This window comes from Rattus norvegicus, chromosome 4 (assembly GCF_021556685.1).
Source record: "Rattus norvegicus strain SHRSP/BbbUtx chromosome 4, alternate assembly SHRSP_T2T, whole genome shotgun sequence".
NCBI classification, from domain to species: Eukaryota; Metazoa; Chordata; class Mammalia; order Rodentia; family Muridae; genus Rattus; species Rattus norvegicus.
The window spans coordinates 182,546,642-182,568,580 of record NC_141537.1 but is presented as its reverse complement, the minus strand read 5'-3'; the positions used below and the strand labels follow the sequence as shown (position 1 = coordinate 182,568,580).

The following is a 21,939-nucleotide window of genomic DNA, read 5'->3' as shown; positions in this document are numbered from 1 at the left end:
GCCTCCAGAATCCTGAGGTGGATGCAATTGCAAATCAACACCCCAGAGGCTTCTATAATCACTTAGCCCCACAAACAAATTGAGGGAAACATGGGGGAAGGTTTGGAGAGATGGCTCAGCAGTTAACAGCATTTACTACAGTCACAGAGGACACACATCAGGTGGCTGACAACTTCCTGTAACTCCAGGTCCAGTTCTATCCTCCGTGGGCACATGAGCACAAACCCACATAGAGAAAACACACAATCTTTAAAAGCCAATCTCTAGCAATAATGAATGTGGCCTAATACGTACATTCTCCATTTAGGACAAAGTGACATTCTTGCTTATTTATACGTTCTTGCTTCTTTATAACTGTCATTATAGGGATTTTAATCCAGCAACATGGCTACTCTGGCTGGAATATAGGCATGCCCTTAGTGCACTCCTTTAGACTCTCAGGCTGGAATACAGTCAGACACGCTCTTAGTACAAACCTTCAACCCCAAACAATGAAGGTAAAGTTTGTTTGTAGAAGGAAGCTCCCATGTTGGAAAGATCTGATTGAGTGGCAAACAATGTGAAGAATCAGAGAAAGATCTGACAGAATAGGGTATTCCCAACCTTTAAAAGGAGAGGTCAGGGAAGCTACTTAAGAGGGAGCAGCACCGAGAGAAAGGGGAGGCAGTTTTGCCAGAACAGTTACTCATGCCAGGTTTGTTCAGGTACGGCCAACAGTGCTGGCAGCAGAGCAAGTGATGCTAAATCAACAGTGCACCATAACAAAGATGACTTGAATAGGAACTGCACATAAACAGGCAGCACCAGTCAACTGAAGAAAATGAGTTCAGGGTCTACACTTGTGCAGAGGGTGGTGACACCTGTCCTCCCTGGTCTCCCTTCACCCTGTTTCCTGAGAGAGAGTTTCTCACTGAACCCAGACCTCGCCGCTTCAGCTTAACTGGATGTTGGGATCCTCCCATCTCTGCTTTCCCGGGACTGAGATTATGGGGGCATGCTCCCACATAAAGCTTTTTAATGGAGGTTCTGGGCATCTCAACTCCTGTCCCCAATGCTCCCTCAGCAGACACTGAGCTGAACGTTACCTCTGAGCTCCAGGGCTACTCTGATAATAACCAGCCAGGTTTTGTTCAAGATCATAGAACATTATAGATGAGTTTTCTGAGTAAAAATGAAGACATATTCTAGACGGGGCTTTTTCTCACGTTCTATTTCTAAGAAATAGTATGAAGGAAGAAAAGGACTTTCAGCCATCACTTTTACAAATACTTTAAGAACTGAAGGTTGAGTTCGCTTGCCTTCCAGGCCATGCCTTCCCTGGATCATCTTGGCAGCTCATGTCACGCCTCTTCATGGTTTTAGGTATATTCCTTAAACCATCCTTACTGAGCTAATCATGAGAGCAGCCCTCCCCTTGCCCAAGAAGCTGACTGTGTCTGTCTTCACAAGCTAACATGCTATCCTGTTATGCTGGTTTCTATTGACTTGAGGAGTCACTATCGAAGCATGAAGTTCCACATCTGGTTTACCTGAACTTCTCTCAGTGAGCTGACAGTACCAGTTTAGCCATACACTGTGTATTGTCATCTCCTAGTATGCATGCCTAGTTACCATGAACCCTCCCGAACGGAGGGCTAACACGACTGCAGGCAAACCATGAACTGTCTCCTAGCTCCGTGCAGAGCAGTCCTTCCGAAAATAGACTCATTTGTTGTGACTATCACTGGCCATAATGTCCTGGGCTTCAGAAGAGGGGGAGAGGGTTCATATTTCAAGAGCTCTGGCTTCTCCACACTGTTTGAAAGATTCATGGTAAGAACTGCAGCAGCATCGCCACTTCCAGAGCTCAGCACTCCAGCCTCTCCCGCCTCCAGGAACGTTAGCCCAGCCTGACTCTTCTCCTTGCATGAACCTGTCAGGACAGCTGTGCTGGCTGCAGACACGAGGTCCTGGGTATTCATCCTGAGACCACGGACAGCTCAGAAACCACAGGCCTGGAGTGGGGACAGCACTCTGTCTTTGGGGTCAGGATGTTTGGCCTGCAGCTCATCTCTTTTTATATGGTGAAAGTAAAATAAACTTAAGGGAAAAAAATCCATATTTAACTAACTTGTCTCAGAATGATTTCCTGATTACTTAAATGCGGAAGAATCTAGATTACTTTCTTAAAAGATGCATTTAATTCAACATCTAATTGAAAACAACTGCTGACCAAAAGCAAAACCTTTATTTGAGAGGGATCCAAAACAACAGGCTCACTTGGTGCTTCAAGAAACCGAGATCACCTTCTTAAAGATGTCCTCTCGGAACAACCAGTTTCAGCTTGTTTTTCTTTTTGTGAAGGCTGAAACCAGCTGTGAGCGTCCCTCTACCTGGAGATCTGGGTACCCATCACCCACTGGAAAGATGAGTCCCAGGGACAACAGGCTGAGTGCTGTCCAGCCCTGCGAGTGTTCTCTTCCTGCAGTTGTATCTACACACTCACACTGTCCAGACACTAGGTCTCGCTGGCCGTTCACCAATAATTACTATAAGTCCCCTCCTATATAAATTCAAAGTGTGCCGAGGGGGTATGGAAGCAAGGACACAAAATTAAAGACATGGCAGCCTGGCGTGCACACCTTTCATCTCCACTCGGGAGGTAGAGGCAGTGGCTCTCAGCCAGGCTCACCGTCTCAAAAGGAAAGATAGGTAAATAAAGAAGCACAGTACATTGAAGTCTGCAGACAAGGCTTTTGCCTACGGACAGCAGTATGGCCATGGAGTCTATCTGCAGGGTCAGTGGAGAAGGCCTCTGCCCCATGCACAGCAGCCTAGCTACAGAGAGCATCTACGGGGTGAGGCTGATTGTCCACTTATCTGCCAGTGACAGAAAGCGAGAATTTAGTGGTAATGAAGGTCACTCCACAGTACTATAAACTAGCACTCTAGAATGAAAAGTCAACCAACGGAAAAGGCTGTGAAGCCCAGTCCAAACACCTTCCTGGAGCAATGCTCCCATAAACCTTCTTGGTCCAGGGAGCCCCACAAAGCTCAAACGCCCTTTACACAACAGGTAGCCAATTCCCAAGGCAGAGTCTGCAGTGTGGCTTCAGGGTTAGTGGGAAGTAATTCCCCTCAACATCATCATTTCAATCAGAGTTATCTCCGCAACCACTACTTCAAAAGCGACAACTACATAGGGCATTTTTACTTTAAACATCTATTTCCAGTCAGACATTCTACTTCTGGGCAATTTAGAAAAGAAAGCTAAAGGGGTATTCTTAATTTGCAAATAAAAATGAAAAGGCTTTTTAGTCTGTTGATTTTATCTCTTAACACCTTTACAAAATACAGTGATTCCTTGCAGCAAACTCCTTGATGCGCTGGATCTCAGTCTTCCCACCCTGCTCTTCTGAAATGTCCTCTAAGCCTTTGATGCAGGGGTTATGTATGCTACAGGTGTATCAGCTGGGGCTGCGCTCCACAACTCTGCTGTTTGATTGCTTGTGGTGTCCTGTGATGACCTCAATCTCATGTCAGAAGCTACACCCATGAAATCTTACCAACATGACCAAGCATGTGCTGAACAAGGACAGCACCGATAACATGCTAAGGTGGGTGCAGGGAAAGCTGCTGAGGGTTCCGCCCTCCACAAAGAATTACAGGCAACTAATGAATGCTGAAGGACAGGGCTAGTCTTCCCCAAGAAGGGCACACCAGCTAGTTATTCCATACATACCAGTGACATTGCAGTGACTTAACACATCTTATGTGTATATTTAGGAATAAACATGCACACACCCACACACACACACACACACACACACACACAGAGAGAGAGAGAGAGAGAGAGAGAGAGAAGAGAAACTTTATATATTTAATCTATATAATACAATAGAGATATAAATGTTCCAAATACTCACACAATCCTAATTTGCTCAAAAAATGGCTTCTGGGCTGAACTACTGACCTCACACCTATGGAGGAAGAAGAGCTCATGTCTCACTTGTGAGCAGATTCTAAGCCTTGTGCTTCCAAGGCAGGCACTGAAAATAGCCCAGAGTTTCTAAGGTGCTCTGTTCCTCAACTTCTGCTGTTCCACTCATTAGATATTAGATACTTTCCTTCAAACAACAGGAAATATTTCAGTGGTCCTGTTTCACAACAAAGAAACAAACTGCAGATGGCCCTTTGCCTAGCAATGTATGACTCTTTGTGTGTGTGTGTGTGTGTGTGTGTGTGTGTCTGTGTCTGTGTGTGTGTGTGTGTGTATTCCCGTATGATACAGCCCCTGCTTCAGTTTCCAAATGTTTCCTTAATATTCCAGATGATATTCATTTCAATCAGAGATGACACCATATGAGCACTTCATATAGTTATTCTCTGTGCTAAGTTCTGAGAATATAAAACCAAAAAGCATCCACCATCTCAAACCTGAGTGCTCTTACAGTTTAGAAGGGAAGTTAGATTCTAAAGATGTACAAGAGTAACATGAAGGAGACTCTGTGAGGTCCTGAAAGTCGGCCATCCCACTGTGAGCTTGCATCGTCACAGTAGCTGGCAAGGAAGCAGAGGTGCTGACTACAACTTCTATTTTGCCAAGACATGAAGGGAGAGACTAGATGACACTCTGAGCGCATCAGAGAAGAAATAATCAGAGAGCCACACTGCCTTCGGCCTGGGCACGTGGCGAGGTGTGCAATAAATCAGCCCAGCGTGACTGCCACCCAGCAGGATAGCTGCTTCAGAGGGAGAGCCTTGGATTCCAGGGACTCTGCCATCTGACTGCCTTCTACCTCTCCAATGTCAATGTTAATATACTAGAAGGCATTGGAAAACAGCCAGGCTGACTATGAAGTAAACATTAGGTAGAAATGATCAACAGGAAAACAGGCCTGGAAAATATCATAAACCAAAAGGCAAAGCCATTCTGGGTCTTTCTATCCTTCCTGAAAGTCACTGGATTCATGTTTGGCCTAACATTGTGTCATCTCACCATCATCTCGACCTGCTTCCCATTCACCGCTGGTGACATCCTGTTCCGGACTGTCAAATCTCTTTTAAAAAGCAAGAGGAACACACCTTTAGCAGGCTCTAACAACTTCTGATTTGACCCCGTAAGTGGTTCTCACCCCTACAGATCCCTTATGGACATACCAAAAACAACTTCACACTCAATTGTGCTTTTCATACATAGCGTGGCATAACTGGGTGCTGCTCATGCCCTCTACAGTAAACGTCATTTGTCTCAGGTCCAGAAGCTCTGCTGCTGAGGCTTCTCCCCAGCTGGGAGCTAATCTCAGCCACCTTCACAAACCACATGGAAACCTTCCACGCACATGAGCATACACATTCATGGCCTCACATGTGATCTGCACAGCAACCTTCATGCACATGAGCCCATGTATTCACGGCCTCACATGTGATCTGCACAGAGCCCATGTATTCACAGCCTAACTTGCAACTGTTACCATTGCCTAAGGGAGGATATAGGGACCCTAGTCTGTTACCTAGTTTTAGCACAAAATCAACAGCGACCTGAGGTGCTAGCAGAATTTTAGCCTTTCAGGATGATAACAGGAAATCTAAGATCTAAGTGGGCTAACATTACTGGAAGTGAAGGAAAATGTGCTTAAAACATGTGGGAACAAGTTGACAACAAGTGTCAGAACTCTAAGAAGCAAACTCGAAGTCTGCAGCTCCAGGCTGGAGAGTTCAGAGTGGAGACAAGATCTATCCTAGTAGAGACTGATCTGAAACTCTCATCATTGCAGTGAGGGCCTGCGAGACAGCTCAGTAGGGTCAGTGTGTGGACCACATGTGTGAGGATCACATTCAGATCTCCAGAAGTCCAGGTAAATGCAGGGCAGATCAGCAGCACACACATGAAAAATGGAGGTTAGGGGGTGAGGGTTATTTTCATAACATAACCAATATCCATTCGTCTTAGTTTAAGTTTTACTGTTGTGAACAGACATCATGACCAAGGCAACTCTTATAAAGGACAACATTTAATTGTGGCTGGCTTAAAGGTTCAGTCAAATATGAGCATGACAGCATCCAGGCAGACATGGGGCCTGGGAGGCTGAAAGTTCCACCTCTGATTCTGAAGGCAACCATAAGACTGGCTTCCAGGCAGCTAGGGCAAGGGTCTCAAAGCCCACAGCCACAGTGACACAACTACTCCAAAAAAGCCACAGATACTACACAATCTACTCCCTGGAACTCATAGGCCTGTCCAAGATATAAATCTATGGGGGCCCTACCTAAACACAGAATAATGCAAAATATATTCAGTCCAACTTCCAAAGTCCCCATAGTCTACAGGAGACTCAACAATGTTAAAAGTCCAAAGTTCAAAGTCTCTTCTAGGATTCATCCAATCACTTAACTGTAATCCCCAAAGCAAGACAGGGAACCAGGTAGTCAAACTCCAAACTCTGCATCTCCATGTCTGGTGTCAAAGCGGTCTTCAGATCTCCAACTCCTTTTTCTTTTCTGCAACAAATTTCTTTCTCCTGGGCTGGTTCCACTCTTCGTTAGAATCTTTCCTCAGCAGATATCCCACAGCTCTATCCAACAAATTGGGGTCTCTGAGGCAACTTCAACTTCAAAGCTTCTTGTTCTAATGTTTGAGATCCACAAGTGATCTTCTGGGCTCCTCCAAAGGGCTTGGGTCCCATTTCCAGCTCTGCCCTCTGTAGCTCTGGCTCTGGCTGACTCTACTCGACTGCTGCTGCTGTTCTTGGTGATCACCCCATGGTACTGGCATCTCCAATACATTGAGGACTTCTGCTGAAACTAGGCTTTATCAACAGCCTCTCATGGATTCTTTTCATGGTGCCAAGCCTCAAATCCTTTGCATGATCCCTTCAGTCCTGGGCCTTCAACTGTAACTGAGGATGCACCTTCACCAATGGCCTTCTATGGCCTCCCACTGTGCCCAGCCTCAGCTGTTCTTCATGACCCCTTCATGCCTTCAAAACCAGTACCACATGGGTGACTCTTACACATTACCAAGTCCAGCCACAGCATGAGGTACAACCTCGGATACCTGTGGAACACAGTTTTTTGTTTTGTTTTTTTGTTTTGTTTTGATTTTGTGCTCTCAGAAAATACTTTCCAGATTTCATTCACCTCAGTGATGCTGGTCTCTTTTCTTAATCGCCTCTGATTCTCAGCTCCAGGTAACCAGCATCAATTGTCCCAGTAGTCCCTTCTATTTTGGACTCTAAAGCCAGAGCCACATGGCTGAAGCTGTTAAGTTCTGCTGCTTGCTGGAGCTGGAACATGGCCCCCTTGTTCTATTACATTATCATTTTCTGTTTTCCAACTCCTTCACTGCCTAAGCTTGGCTGCTCTGAAACTTGCTCTGTAGATTGACCTTGAACTCACAGATCTGCATGGCTGTCTCCTAAATGCTCAGATTAAGGTATGGGCCACTAATGCCTGGATTTATTTAAGCTTTTTTTTCCCACCCAGAACTTGCTATGTCCCAGGATGGCCTTGAACTTGGAGATCTGTTTGGTATTGTCACCTGGGATTAAAGTCATGGACCATCATGCCTGGGCCTAAGATTTTCATGGCCACTGATCCTCAAGATCCAGATCAAAAGAGGGCTGTATCTTCCAGTCTCAAGATCTGAATCACAAGTGTGACCTCCATTTCTGGGTTGTAGCTCATTCCTTTCTCAACTGTAGACACTAACAATAAGCTTAGCAGGGTGGGGTCTCATCCTGAGATCACCAGGGCCTTCATCTCTTTATCCTTGAACACGAGTCAGTGCCATGTCACTTTTTTATTTACCCCTTTACTACCTGAACCATACATTTTATATTTTTCCTTTCTCAGCTTGCTCCTTTTCATTAAAACACTTTCCACAAGACTAAACCAGAGAACAAAGTCTCTGTTGGGCTCTTTTTTTTTGTTTGTTTGCTTGTTTTTTTTAAGATTTCCTTTGTCAATGCAATTAATATAAACTGCTTTACCTTAGCTTCAGGTAGACTCTTCGGACAATGGCAAAAAGCAGCCACAGTCTTCACCAAAATACCACAAAAACAGTCTCTAGGCCACATAGTGAAATTCTTCTCCACTGAAATGTCTTGGGCCAGGTCTGAATAGTTCAAATCATTCTCAGTAACAAAGTCTCCCATATTTCTACTAGGATGCCCCATTAAGCCTCACTTAGAGCATTCTCCTGGTTTCCAAATCCAAAGTCCCCAAATCTACATTCTTCCAAACAAAAGCATGGTCAGGCTTATCACAGCAATACCCAAGTCCTAGTAACAACTTCTGTCTTCGTTGGGGTTTTTACCTCTGTGAAAAGACACCATGACCAAAGCAACTCTTATAAAAACAATTTAATTGGGGCTGGCTTACAGGTTCAGAGGTTCAGTCTGTTATCAAGGCAGAAGCATGGCAGCGTCCAGGCAGATGTGGGGCTGGAGGGGCTAAGAGTTCCACCTCTTGTTCTGAAGACAGCTGGGAGAAGCCTGGCTTCCAGGCAGCTAGGATGAGGGTCTTAAAGTCCATGGCCACAGTGACACACCCACTCCAGCAAGGCCACAGCTACTCCAATAAGGCCTAGCCTCCCAGGAGTGCCACTCCCTGGGCCACGCATATTCAAACCATCGTACCATTCCTATCAATAAACCTAAGAATTTAACAAAACTCTCATCAAAATCCAAGTAAGTTCTTGTAAAACACAAAACCTATATAGGTAAGAACAGCCAAAAGGGGGGCACATGGCTGCTAGAAAAGGAGTTTTAGAAAAATACGAAGAAAGGTATAATGTGGAAGAAAATCATGAAGTCAGCGATGGTGTCAGGTGCATACAAAAAGGACAAACACGGAGAACAACAGAGGGAGCTGGACACTGTAGAGTGACCAAACAAGGGGTGGAGGGGTGGGTCTGCAGTGATAGGGTAAGGGCATGAATCTACAAGGAAGGGAGAGCAGTCAGGGTACTCTCAAGTGGGTGATGTCCTTGGTGAAGGCTTAGAGCCAGGCTGAGCCCCGTTCAATAGTTCTGAGGGCTGCTCTGACACTGCCCTCCAGCCAGCCAGGGCCTGGTGCAAGGTCAGACCCGTTGACCTCTGTTCCTCTGACTCCTGACTGTACTGTATCACAGCCACCAGCAAATAGAGCATTTCTTGAACGACGTTCCATAACAGCATGCATTGACTTGGAATAAAATAAACATTAGTAATACTTTTATCGCAAAAAAAAAAAAAAAAAACCCAAAATTGGTGCTAAAGTTAATAGCACTGGCTGCTCTTCTAAAGGACCCAGATTCAATTTCCAGAACCCACATGGCAGCTCATAACTGTGTAAACCCAGTCCCAGGAAATCCAACATCATCTAATGGCCTGGGAAGAAAAAGGTCCCGCTGTACCCATATAAATAAATGATTAAAGAAAATTCACCCATATTGTAAATCCACTTAGTTGCTTTATTCTGTGAACTAAGCAGTGTTCTAATCATCCTTTAGCATTGATGTCAACCATGTCAAGCACAGATGGGTGAACTGGTACATGGAGAACTGTAGCGCAGTCTGAAATTGGAAACCAACCTCTCGGCTTCATTTCTCAGAATGCTGTGCAATCTAATGGGGCACCAGAGGACAGCCTGGACACCACGATTGATATCTCCCACTTGTGGAAGTGCAAAAGCAAACACCAGCATGGCCAGGTTCTGCCAAGGGCTTTCTCGGTCCCACTACAAGGGCCCCACTCTCTGGACTCCATTTACAGCTATCTCTTGTCAGCTTCACCTCCATGCATCTTAGGCCTGCGTCTCTGACATGGCTGACTGGTGTCAACAGTGCACGTTCATTCTGGACTTCACACACTCGGGGCTTCCTCCGCTCCCCAGGAACAGAAGTAGTCAGCAATGAATACATCAGTAAGATTCGACTAAGTTTTCAGGAAAGTTGCAGAGATAAGGTAGGAAAGAGAAGACCAACTTTAGCCACAGGTTGGAAAAATGCCATCTGAAGTGACTTCAAAATCAGTCCGACTTAAAGAATTTCATGAAGCTCTGGCAGTGTCCACAACACCACAGTGGCCGAGCTCACTCAAGACAGATATGATGAGACACACGGCCTTCTCGGCACTGACCTCAAACCCAGTATGGACACAGCAATATTCCCTTCAACTATTCCCATGTCATAGTGTACGCAACTGAGAAAAATCCTTCAAATGAGCACAATGCAAACACCGCCCTGGGAAACAGTTACCTCTTGTCCGAAGTCGTCTCAGATACTCAGCTTCGGTGGGACTTCTCACCGCGCGCTGCTATTCTGACTACAAACTTATCTTTTCTTTTGTGTTTTATATGAAATGTTGCAACTGCGGGGAAAGGTCTCTGTGGTGTAGCCACTGGGCAGAGTGTATGAATTTTATGAGACTTTGCCCCAGACTGCTCTCCTTGTTCGCTGCTGAGGTCTGTGGCTTGGTTCTAGAATGGCTGAGGTCAGAGTCCGACCTCAGATAAGTGGAGAAGCAGAGCAAAGGCATCCCCTATAGACTGTAAACTGGTGTTTTCAACAATAACAGGTTCCTTTACCACTGGGTGAGAGCAAGGCTTAGCCGAGTTACAAGTCCACGTTTTCCTCCTGCGGCAGTGTCACTAAACACAACAAAAAATAATCCATTGTGAACACTCTGTGAAGAGATTTACCAAGTACAAAAACCTGCTCTCTGCCTCTTTTCAGTGAGATGCAACCGAGTGGGTGAGGGGGGACAGTGGGTTACACAAGCATCCTTGGAGCAAACATGGGAACTGTCAACACGAAAACTGTATTTTACTGGATCATACATTATGAGGACAACTTGAAAGTTCTTTCATCATATAAAGTGAAGCTCCGGGGCTGGGGATTTAGCTCAGTGGTAGAGCGCTTACCTAGGAAGCGCAAGGCCCTGGGTTCGGTCCCCAGCTCCGAAAAAAAGAACCAAAAAAATAAATAAATAAATAAAGTGAAGCTCCAATTCCATCAGTGAGTACAACACTGTCGTTTTTGTTTGTTTGTTTTTGCTTTTGTTTTTCAAGACCTGTTTGTGCACAAGCCTTTACAGCCCAGAACCAATCCACAGAGGTCCTGGGTTATTGGGGCCAGAAGGTTCCTGCGGCCACCACTGAGATTTAAATGACAAGAATATAAAGTGCAAATGTATGTTTACCAGAGACTTCATGAAGAATCTCACGAGAGTGTAGAGACCTAACTGCAAGGCAGACTCAAACCGCAGCATTAATTTTATCTTACAGAAACCTTGTCCTTTAACTTGCTTGACGCATTTAAGCTATGGGACTGGTTTTAACGTGGATGCCTGCAGTTGTGCTTTGTGCTGCACCTCCCAACAGTTCCACCCCACCCCCTAGCCCCACCCCCAGGCTCTCTAGAAACTCTGGCCAGCAGCAGCAGTAAAAGTCTCAGAGCCAGTACAGTACCACCTGGGAGACAGCCTTGGCCCAGTATGGAACAATTCCCAGAAGATTTGACCTCAACAATGCTGGTCTCTTTTTAATCACAGCTGATTCTGCGGCCTTAGCAGATCAGTATTGATTGGTCCTGCAAGGCCCAAGTTTCATGTTAGTGATTCTTTTGGGTTTTTTAGACATAGTTCCTCTCTGTAGCCTTGGCTGTCCTGGAACTCACTCTTTAGACCAGGCTGGCCTTGAGATCTGCCTGCCTCCAGAGTGCCGGGATTAAAGTTGCACTGGATCACTGCCCGGCACTTTAAAGTTTTTAATTCAAAGCTTTGGATGCACCAATAGATTTTTTTAAGGGACTCTTAACTTCACTCTGAGTTTCACAAGCCAGGCCCCCACGGCCTGCATTGCTCTCTGAATTATCTTCTATATTCTCATCAAGTTCATTGGGCTCTGAACACTTACTGGCTTCTCCAGAGCAAACTTCTTTCAGAACTCTCCCCTAAACACAGGTCTGTCTCAGCAATGGTCCACTAGCCCACTCGCTGGTACCAATTTCAATCTTAGTAGGGGTTTCTATTGCTATAATAAAAAACCTTGACCTAAAGCAACTGGGGAGAGATAGGGTTTCTTTTGATTATCCATTTACATCTGTCTGAGTCAAGGTTTCTATTCTTGCAATAGACCAAAGGAAATCAGGACTGGAACTCATGCAGGTCAGGAAGCAGGAGCTGAGGCAGAGGCCATGGAAGGATGTCTCTTGCTTCCCCTGGCTTGCTCAGCTTGCTCTCTTATAGGACCCAAGACCACCAGCCCAGGGATAGCACCATCCACAATGGGTTGGGTCCTCCCCCCTGATCACTAGTTGAGAAAATGCCTTACAGCTGGGTCTGGTGGAGGCATTTCCTCAACTGAGGCTCCTTCCTCTGTGATAACTTCAGCTTGAGTCAAGTTGACACACAAAACCAACCAGTGCAATTGACCCCCTGTCAACTTGACACACAAACACATTATTAAGCCTCGACCCTTACTTTTTTTATTCATCCCCAAGATCTAAATAACTTTAAGAGTCCCACAGTATTTACATATTAAACGTTCAATCCTTTAAAATATCCAGTATCTTTTAAAATGCAAAGTCTTTTTAAAATTCAAAGTCTCTTAACTGTGGACTCCACTAAAATACTTTCTTACTTCAAGAGGGAAAAATAACAGGGCTCAGTCACAATCAAAAGCAAAATCAAACTAACTGTTCAACGTCTGGGATGCACCCATGATCTTCTAGGCTCCTCCAAGGGCTTGCAGCTCTGCCTTTGTAGCATAGACCTTGTCTTTCTAGGCTCCAGGTGCCTGTTCTCCACTGCTGCTGCTGCTCTTGGTGGTCATCTCATGGTACTGGCATCTCCAAAATGCTGCTGTCTTCCGCTCCAACTAGGCTTCACCAATAGCCTCTCACAGACTCTCTTCATGGTGTTAAATCTCAACTCCTTTGCAAGACCCCTTGAGTCCTGGGCATCAACTGCAACTGAGGCTGCACCTTCACCAATTCACCAATGGCCTTCCATGGCCTCTCTCAGTGCCCAGCCTCAGCTGCTCTTCACGACCCCTTCATGCCTTCAAAACCAGTACCACCTGGGTGACTCTTACACACTATCAAGTCCAGCCACAGCACAAGGTACAACCGTGGCTTTCTCTGGAACACAGCCCCTTTGTGCTCTCAAAAAGCACTTCCCATAAGCTTTCACCTCAATGATGCTGGTCTCTTCTTATATTTTTGGTTGTGAGCCTAGCCTTTAACGGCTGAGCCATCTCTCCAGCCCTGGTCTCTTCTTAATCAGCACTAATTTCTTAGCTTCGGCTGACCAGCATCAATCGTCCAGGAATGCAAAGTTTAGCTTTAACAGTTCTGGTATCTTGTTAATCACAGCTGATTCTTCAGCCCCAGCTAACCCAAACCACAAAATCTTCACAATTAAAGCGGCAACAATCCTAATAAGAGTCTTTAATCTTCCCTCTGAAACTTCACAAAACAGGCCTCCATCTTCTGCACTTCTCAACATTATTTCCAAGCTCCTATGGAACAGCCCACAGAAATTTTAACATCCCAATGGCTCTTCTAGCTCAAAGTTCCAAAGTCCTTCCACAATCCTCCCAAAACAGACAGGTTGTCACAGGAATACCCCACTCCTGGTACCAATTACTTTTAGTCAGGGTTTCTATTACTGCACAAAACAGCATGACCAAGAAGCAAGTTGGGGAGGAAAGGGTTTATTCAGCTTATACTTTCACATTGCTGTTCATCACCAAAGGAAGTCAGGACTGGAACTCAAGCAGGTTAGGAAGCAAGAGCTGATGCAGTAGCCCTGAAGGGATGTTTCTTACTGGCTTGCTCCCCCTGGCTTGCTCAGCTGGCTCTCTTATAAAACTCAAGACTACCAGCCCAAGGACAGCATCATCCACAATGGGTTGGGTCCTCCTCCCTTGATCACTGTTGAGAAAATGCCTTACAGCTAGATCTCATGGAGGCATTTCGTCAACTGAGGCTCCTTTCTCTGTGATAATTTCAGCTTGTGTCAAGTTGACATGCAAAACCAACCAATACAACATCATAGTCCATCCCTGAAGGAAATCAGGGCAGGAATCCTCAAGGCAGGAGCTGAAACAGAATCCATAGCACAGTGCTGCTTACTAGCCTATTCCTCGTGGCTCCTACATTCTTCTATCACCCAGAACCAGCAGCCACATCAATCATCAATCAAGAAAATGTACCACAAGGCTTGTCCATAGTACCATCTGGTGGGAGCACCAACTCAAGTGAGGCGCCCTCTTCTAAAATGACTGGAGTCATTGTCAAGCTGACACAAAAACACCAAGCACAGCCTTGCTATAAAAGCAGGTCCACCACAGGGGGACTTCAGGCTGAGCTTCCAGTATACTTCCTGCAGTACTCTCTAGACTGTACGCATGCTATGTTTTCAGACCTCGTTAATTCCAGACAACTTAAGCCACCAAATAAAAGGTCGGGGCTATCAAACACCAATTGAATACACTCTTAACTCAAGACCTCAAGACAGTGTGACCATAGCAGAGTCCAGCCAAGAAATCAGGGGGCCAACGCTTGGATATTTAAGCCATGACAATACTGGGAATAACCCCAACTCCTAAGGAAGTTTCACATGGTCTTGTAGAGCCAGGAAGAGAACACAGGTAGTGACCTAATGCAAACGAATCCATTTATATACATAAAGTTAAAGTCTTTGAAATGCTTTATTCTCCCATAACTGGGTGTGCTCTTCAAAATTCAGTTTTAATTCTCAAGCAGAAAATATTCATGCTCCTGTAAGTAAGAAGTACCTTTGTAGAAAATTGAATGGGAAGAATTAAGAGAGAGCAAGCACCGCCCACTTCATGCTCATGGGAAAATTGGTCAACACCAGGGAAAGATCCCAGCAAACAGACTTGGTCTTTTAAGGCTTAGGCCAAGAGGCTCTGGGCTGGCCATGAAAGTTTACAGCTACTAGAAATGAACCCTTAGTAAGTGGCCTTGTCTGTCAAAATGATTTTGAACAGAACACTGTGACGTGCTTTCTGAGATGCTAGCAAATTCCCTGTGCCGCTGCTGTAGGAGGCACAGAAGGAAGACCCTGGGACCCACACCGGAAAGGGAAGGCAAACTGCAGTCACTGTCCCCCTTTGTCAGTCTGCATACCCTGAACAGAGCAGGATAGGGGAGGCGTCCCCATTGTCCCCTGGCTCTCACAGTTCTCTAAGTTTCCATATTCCATGGGATTTTCACACTTCCCCACTTAACCTGGTAATGAGAAATATCACAAAAATGAAACTCCCTGCAATATTTCCGTTTTTTAAAGAGTCTGCTAAGGTTTAAAAACATCCCATTGGCTGATCACTCCCTCAGGTCACCTAAATCCTCTGCTGGCATGCATCCCATCCTGACCTTAGGACAGCAGGTTCAAACTTGAAAGTTAGAAGTCAAATGTTCTGAGATGAAGTGAAAACATTTTTAATTTTTCTTGTTATCAACAGCAAGAATTTTGATTTCTTTCTCTGTGTTGTCTGTATTTCCCAGAATTAGCATGTTATTTCAGAACTATACACACTGGGGGAATTTCTTGGGACAAGAGCTTTTCACTCAATCTACTGCTGGCACACCCTGGAATAGTTTATAGAGTTCACTTCATGCTGCGGACATTGCAGAAATCCAGCCTCCGCTCCACCAACCTCACCACTGTAACAAGAGAAGAAACTGGCTCCTCTTTCTTTAGCTCTGGGTGCATTCAGAAATGCATGTTAGATACCTCAGTGTACAAGAGCAGGGACTGTCAAGTCACTCTCTACAGAACAAGTTGACAGCTCAAGGACGCCAGGAACAGACTCAGAAATGAACAGCATTGATGGCAATGGCCCAGCTCGACATCCCTCTTCCTACAGTGACTTCCTGAGAGCTGGGCATTGCCCTCAGAAGAGATTCTGTTTCCCCAACTGCGCTTTGCAAGTACCTCCCGAAAGCCAGTACACGTCAGCACTGCAGTCAGTCAGTTCATGCCGGACTAGAGGCAGGGACAACACTCTTCACTGTCTGCCACACTCACTGAGGACCATCACTGAGCATTTCTGGGGTTACTTACCTGAAGCTCACGGTATCTGGCTTGAAAGGACACAGCATCCTGCTCCTTTTCCTTCAGGAAGTCTTTCTCCAGGACACTGTGTTTCTCCATCAGCGACTCCACATCCTACAAGGAAGCCAAACACAAGCTCTAAAATGTCCCATGGCACAAAGTACTTTTCAGTAAACAGCAAATATTCATCAGAGAAGGAAATACAGAAAAGTGGCTTAATGTCTAAAAGTTACACATGCATGACATTCCCAAGGTTGACTAATTTCTAGGCCAGCATCAAATGTTGACAGAATATTAGAATTTTAAATGAACAAAAGCAAGTTGGAGGAGCAGCTGGCTTGGAGAGTAAAGTGCTTGCTGGAGAAGTGCTGACTCCCCACACACCCTCATAAGAGCCAAGTGTGTCCATGAGCACAAGTGTGTGACTCCAGCACAGAGACACAGAGAAGGGGCAGTCCACGGACCCCAAGGGCCGCCACCTGCCCCATGTCAGAGGGGACAGAGTGCGGAGTGATAAATGAAAGTGTCCCGACACTCTCCACAGGAGAGCACATGGACACGTCCTCCCACCTGCATGGGCACTCCTCCCACCTGCATGGGCCCGCCCTCCCACATGTACACAACCACGTATCTAGGTATACACCACAAACACAAAACAATGAGTAAAGAACAGGAGCATCTCATCCAGTGCAAGGAACAAACCCCAATCAATCTCTCTGAGTCCTTTAAATGACCTGGCTAAGATAGACACACAGACGGGTGGACAAATGGACAATGGATGTAGAGAGAAGATAACACTGATAGATATAGATAACTGACAGATGATAAATGATAGAGGCTAGATGGATGGATGGACAGACATGGAAGGACAGAAGGAAGCTGAGAGCACACACCAGTCCCTCCCCTGAAAGAGTTGGAACACCCACACAGGCACCTAGCTTCCCATACGCCAGACCTGGAATCGTACCAGCAGCACAATACTGCTTGCTTTGAAAATAAATGAAGACAAAACAGAAATGAAAGCCTTAGAGCAGCAGGAAACAAGGCGAAGCCCCATCAAAACCTGTGATTCCCTTAACAGGACGCTCAGACTTTGGTTTATCCCGGTCCCCACTGACACCAAAGTCCCAAGTGTCTAAAAACAGCACAGTATTTTCATATAACCTACGCACCCTGCCATATACACTAAATTATCTCCAGCGATTTAGAATATTTCTAAAGGAATACAAATTAAATGTTTTGTTTGTGGAAATGGGGCTCTGTAAACACACACTATGGCACACAGAACATGTATCTCTGTGTCCTTCTGACACATGGTCGGTTGAATTAGATGCTGAATGCATGAGTGTGCGAACACCAATACAGACTTTGGTTTGAGGTTTAGTTACTTTACGTATGTATGTGTGCCTAAATGTATGTATTACTCTAAACTCAGAGGCCATGGAACTAGAGTTCTAGACAGTTATGAGCTGCCATGTGGGTGCCGGGACCCAGACGTGGGCCCACTGGCAAGACGAGCCAGTGTTCGTACCCTCTGAGCCATCTCTCCAGCCCACGCCTGGCGGCTTCTAACAAATGCCTCCACCACCTATGTGGTGTGACAGACCAGAACCTACGCTCCAGGGGCCTTTCCGGCCATTTTGAATTGTATCAAATTGCTAGCGTATACAATTCTACATTCTCAAGTAAATGAGCGCGCGTGCACGTGCGCACACACACACTTGCGTGCACACGCACACTCTCTCGAGCACACACACGCGCACACACACGTTGGCGAGCATATACACATTCATACACACACACGCACCTTTTTAATTCGCTGCTTTTCTTCTTCAGAAGCCTTGAGTTTAGTCTCCAGACTTGATATTTTCTGCCGGAGCTGAGAGTTGGACACGTGGACCCCAGGACCCTCAGGCTCGTCCTCCAGGGCAAGTGCTCCATGGTTCGACTCATCCGTTAACCCAAGTGGGAAGAGAGGGATGTTCAGATGTGTGTGCGCTGACTGCTGAAGCTAAACCATGTCAACAGAACACAGACCACACAGAGAAGAATTAGAGGGATCCACTAGGGAAACATCCACAGAGCTTCAGAAGCGACATCTGGAATTAAGTTGTAGTGAAGCAATGAAATTAATCCACTCTGAGTACATTTACAAAAGACTTCAGATTTTTGACAGCAGGATGATCTTTGAAGCCTAAGGGAAAAGCCCCTTATGTCTGTAGTACTCACTACTGTCTGACTATTAACACACTAAACACTCAACCTCTGTGGAAATTATGCCCAACTGCCCATAAACACATCTGAAGTGTATGCATAGACTGAGGATGCACTTACAATTAAACTGCAGCTCAGAATCTCACATTTATTAATTATGCTAACTGATAACTCCTAGCAAAATTAATAGATCACAAAACACCACATGTGGCAAGGCATCTGGATGACAGCATGCAAAGGTCTCTGCAAATAACAGAGTGAATGCACTCTTATGACGCTGTCTTTGGGGCTTTTGCTCTAAAACTGAAAGATGTTCTTATACCTAAAAACATGTACTCCCAGAAAAGAAAAAGTATTTTTAATAATAATCTCCCTGCTTGAAGTTTAACTTTGAATTTAAGTTTAAAATGAAAAAAGAAATTATCCTTTTTGTTATTATCTTCCTTTAAGTCCAAGATGTCATCAGCAACGCTAAGCGCATTTGAATAATCACAGGCAGCTGTTTACGCAGTAAAGCACTGGGATGATGGAAACGGCACCAACTATGCCTCGGATTCCCCGGCGGAGCCCAGCTCTGTCTCTGCCAGCAACATTCTCATGGGAAAATTGCGCTCTGTGCCTCAGCTTTCTCATGAGCAGGGGAAGCAATAACACATTGTTTTCTCTCACTTGTCCTCTATGTATAGATGTGTGCACACACATGTGGGTGGCAGCACAGGCCAGAGGTGCTAACAGATCGCCTGGAGCTGCCTGAAGTATCCAAGCTGAACCGAGCTCAGGTCGTCTGCAAGAGCACTATGCACTATGGACTGCTAGTCCCTCTCAGGAAGCCTCAGTGGTCAGAAGACTGCTTCCAGGACGGGCTGAGAGTCAGGCTGAGGAGGTCCTTGGGAATTTACACGGGAAGCTCTGGGCTCTGATCAGTCCATGAGCTCACCCTGTGTTTATGGAGTGAGTCCTGCTAGCTAGCTTTCTCTTTTGAATCTAGTGTCCTCTAGGTACCCTAAATGGAGCCTCAGGTCTGTGTGATTGGGCAATTTTAATGAATGAGACACTCACAGCAAACCTTTGTAACTAAGGTTCTTAAACCTTCTGTGACCATTTCACAGATATATTATTATTACAAAAGTGTTTCCTTCGGAACTCTCATTTTAAAAGGTCAAACGAGCATGAACCAAGTCAGCAAGTGGTTTCTAATCTCAAGGTTCCTTCTGAAACACCCCTGTGCCCACCTGAACTTTTGAGATGGTCTGATTCACAAGGCTGCTGTCTGCACGTGTATCGTCTGGTGAGGAAATGACGGCATCAGAACGGAGGTGGCCAGAGGATGGGGATGAGCGGTCATGGTCCAGGATAAGCTCCGGAGAAGCTGGTGAGAGACGCACTCCGGATACTGAAGACAGAGCACAAGGGTAAGGTTAGAAGACGAAAAAGAGACAGTCTAGCTGACTAGGAAAGGGTGCAAGACTTAGAGCAGCAGGGTTGAACGTTGAGAGTTTTATGACTAATGTCTGAAATCCAAAGGAGTCTTTGTCAATTACACATACATGATGCTTCCATGTGAACTGAAGACAAACACGTTTTAACATCTTAACACACAAACTAGCCAAGTCTACGAGGAATGTTCACTTCCTACCAGAGGAAACATTCAACTTAAGACACATCCACTCACTAACTCAGGAAGCAGACTTTTCTGCTGTGGCCAGGAGTGCTGTGCAGGAGGCACAGAGTGACACTGCCACACACTAGGGACCCCATCTCCAACCTAGCACAGAGTTCAACAGCTCAACATTCATTAAGCAAAACAAAGGAGAAAGGGGTAGAGGTGGGGGCTGCTGTAAAAACCGGGAAGTTCCTCTTTTATAATCATTTTGTTAAAGTTTTCATGTTAAAGTCAAACTTTGCTTACTGGATTATTTCCACAAAAGTAATGCTCCTAGACAATGTTGCTATTATTTCCATACTGAACCTTGCTATACTGTGATTAAGGTTCACATTAGGAGGTGTGGAAGCAACTGGTTAAAAAGGACAAGAGAGACAATATGAATGAGAAAAACATACTCACTTTAGTTTATTTTTAAATGCTTCCAAAAGTTCAAATGAATCTAATATGTTTGAAATGTAAGGAGTCATCTTCACTAGTCAACTCATTCACACACACACACACACACACACACACACACACACACACACTCACACACACACGGCGGCCTAACTGCAATGACCTTTATTCCACATTGGCATCAGTAGCTCTGTCCGCGGGTCCTACCACAAACTCTGAAGATGGCTCACAATGGAGACTGCGTGTTCCCCTGAAGAAAGACACGTACAGGGCTGTCAATACTAATGAACTAAATGTACAGATTTCTGATTGCTTCTTTAAGGAACTGCTTAGCTAGCTATCTTATGTAACATTTATTTTATCTAACAATGCTGTGCTTTTTAAGAGTATGTTACACACGGAATAAGAGGGGTAGAAAAAATATGATTATAGTAACAACACATGAAATTCTCAAAATTAACTTACAAAAAGGAAATCATTTAGCTGAAGGATAAACTTACTTCTAAACGTAAATCAGTGTGCACAGGCGTGTGTGCCTCTATGTGCCTCTGTGTGTGTGTGTACATGTGTGTATATATGTGTGTGACTCTATATGTGTGTTTACATGCCTTTGTCTGTGTGCATGTATGTGTACATGAATATGTGAGTGTATGTGTGTATGCATGTCTCTGGGTACCTCTGAGTATACGTGCATGTGTTTCTGAATTTTGAAGTGAAATATAAAGAGACATTTCCTTTTTTTTTTTCATCTCAAATACAAAAAGGAAAACTTTTACTCAAGTTTGGACTTGGCATATATTTTTCCAAATCTTCCCTATAAAATGAAGTGAATTCTCTAAAAATGTCAAAATATTTCAATTTCTAATCCTGAATTTTAACTGAAAACAAACATATTAGTGAACTCTGCAGGACATGAACAAAAATCTGTCCGAGGAGAAGGAACACACCTCTCACTGAGAGCTGGGCCTGGCACGGCAATGTCTCATCGAGCTTAGTCACCTGCCTTTCAGTGTCACTTCACACATGTCGCTATTATGTCAGGACAAGTCCTAAGCTGTACCACCCTGCACTGGCTAGATTTATGTCAACTTGACATAAACTGTGGTCACTGGGAAGATAGAAGAACCTGAGGCGAGGAGAAATTCACACCAAAATGGCCTCTGGGCAAGCCTGAGCTGTATACTCCTGTTTGCCGATCATTGGTGGCATGACAAAACAGGAGTGAGCCAGAACAATCCAGTAAGCAACACTCCTCCAGGCCCTCTCGGGATCTCCTGCCACAGGTCCCTGCCCTGTGTGAATCTCTGCCCTGACTTCATTCAGTGCTGGACTGTGTAAACTGAAATAAACCCTTTCTTCCCCGAGCTGCTTTTGGTCATGGTGTTTTATCACAGCAATAGAAACCCTAGCTATGGCAGTCTTAATGCCTGAGTATTTCACTATCAATATCATTCACATCAACAACCATGATTTCAAACAGGATGCCGTGTGTTCTTAGGTGAATTCTCCAGACACTGGATATTCAACTGCATCACATGGAGAAAGGACAATAGGCAGGAAAACTGAAAGGACAGGGAGAGGAAGAAAGTAGGGAAAAAGCAAGCAGAGAGAGAGGTT

At 45.1% G+C, this 21,939-nt stretch overlaps 1 protein-coding gene across 26 annotated transcripts in view; it reads right to left on the bottom strand.

The window, feature by feature from the left end:
• Window positions 1-21,939, bottom strand: part of Ccdc91 (coiled-coil domain containing 91) — a 170,715-nt gene that overhangs the window by 85,145 nt on the left and 63,631 nt on the right. For 17 of the 26 annotated variants that reach the window (XM_087657836.1, XM_087657850.1, XM_087657842.1 and 14 more), the window contains 3 exon segments: window positions 19,493-19,653; window positions 17,854-18,057; window positions 16,056-16,160 (listed from right to left, as the gene is read on the bottom strand). In XM_087657836.1, the coding sequence (XP_087513962.1) occupies window positions 16,056-16,160; window positions 17,854-18,057; window positions 19,493-19,653 (470 nt within the window). 26 annotated transcript variants of the gene reach the window in all.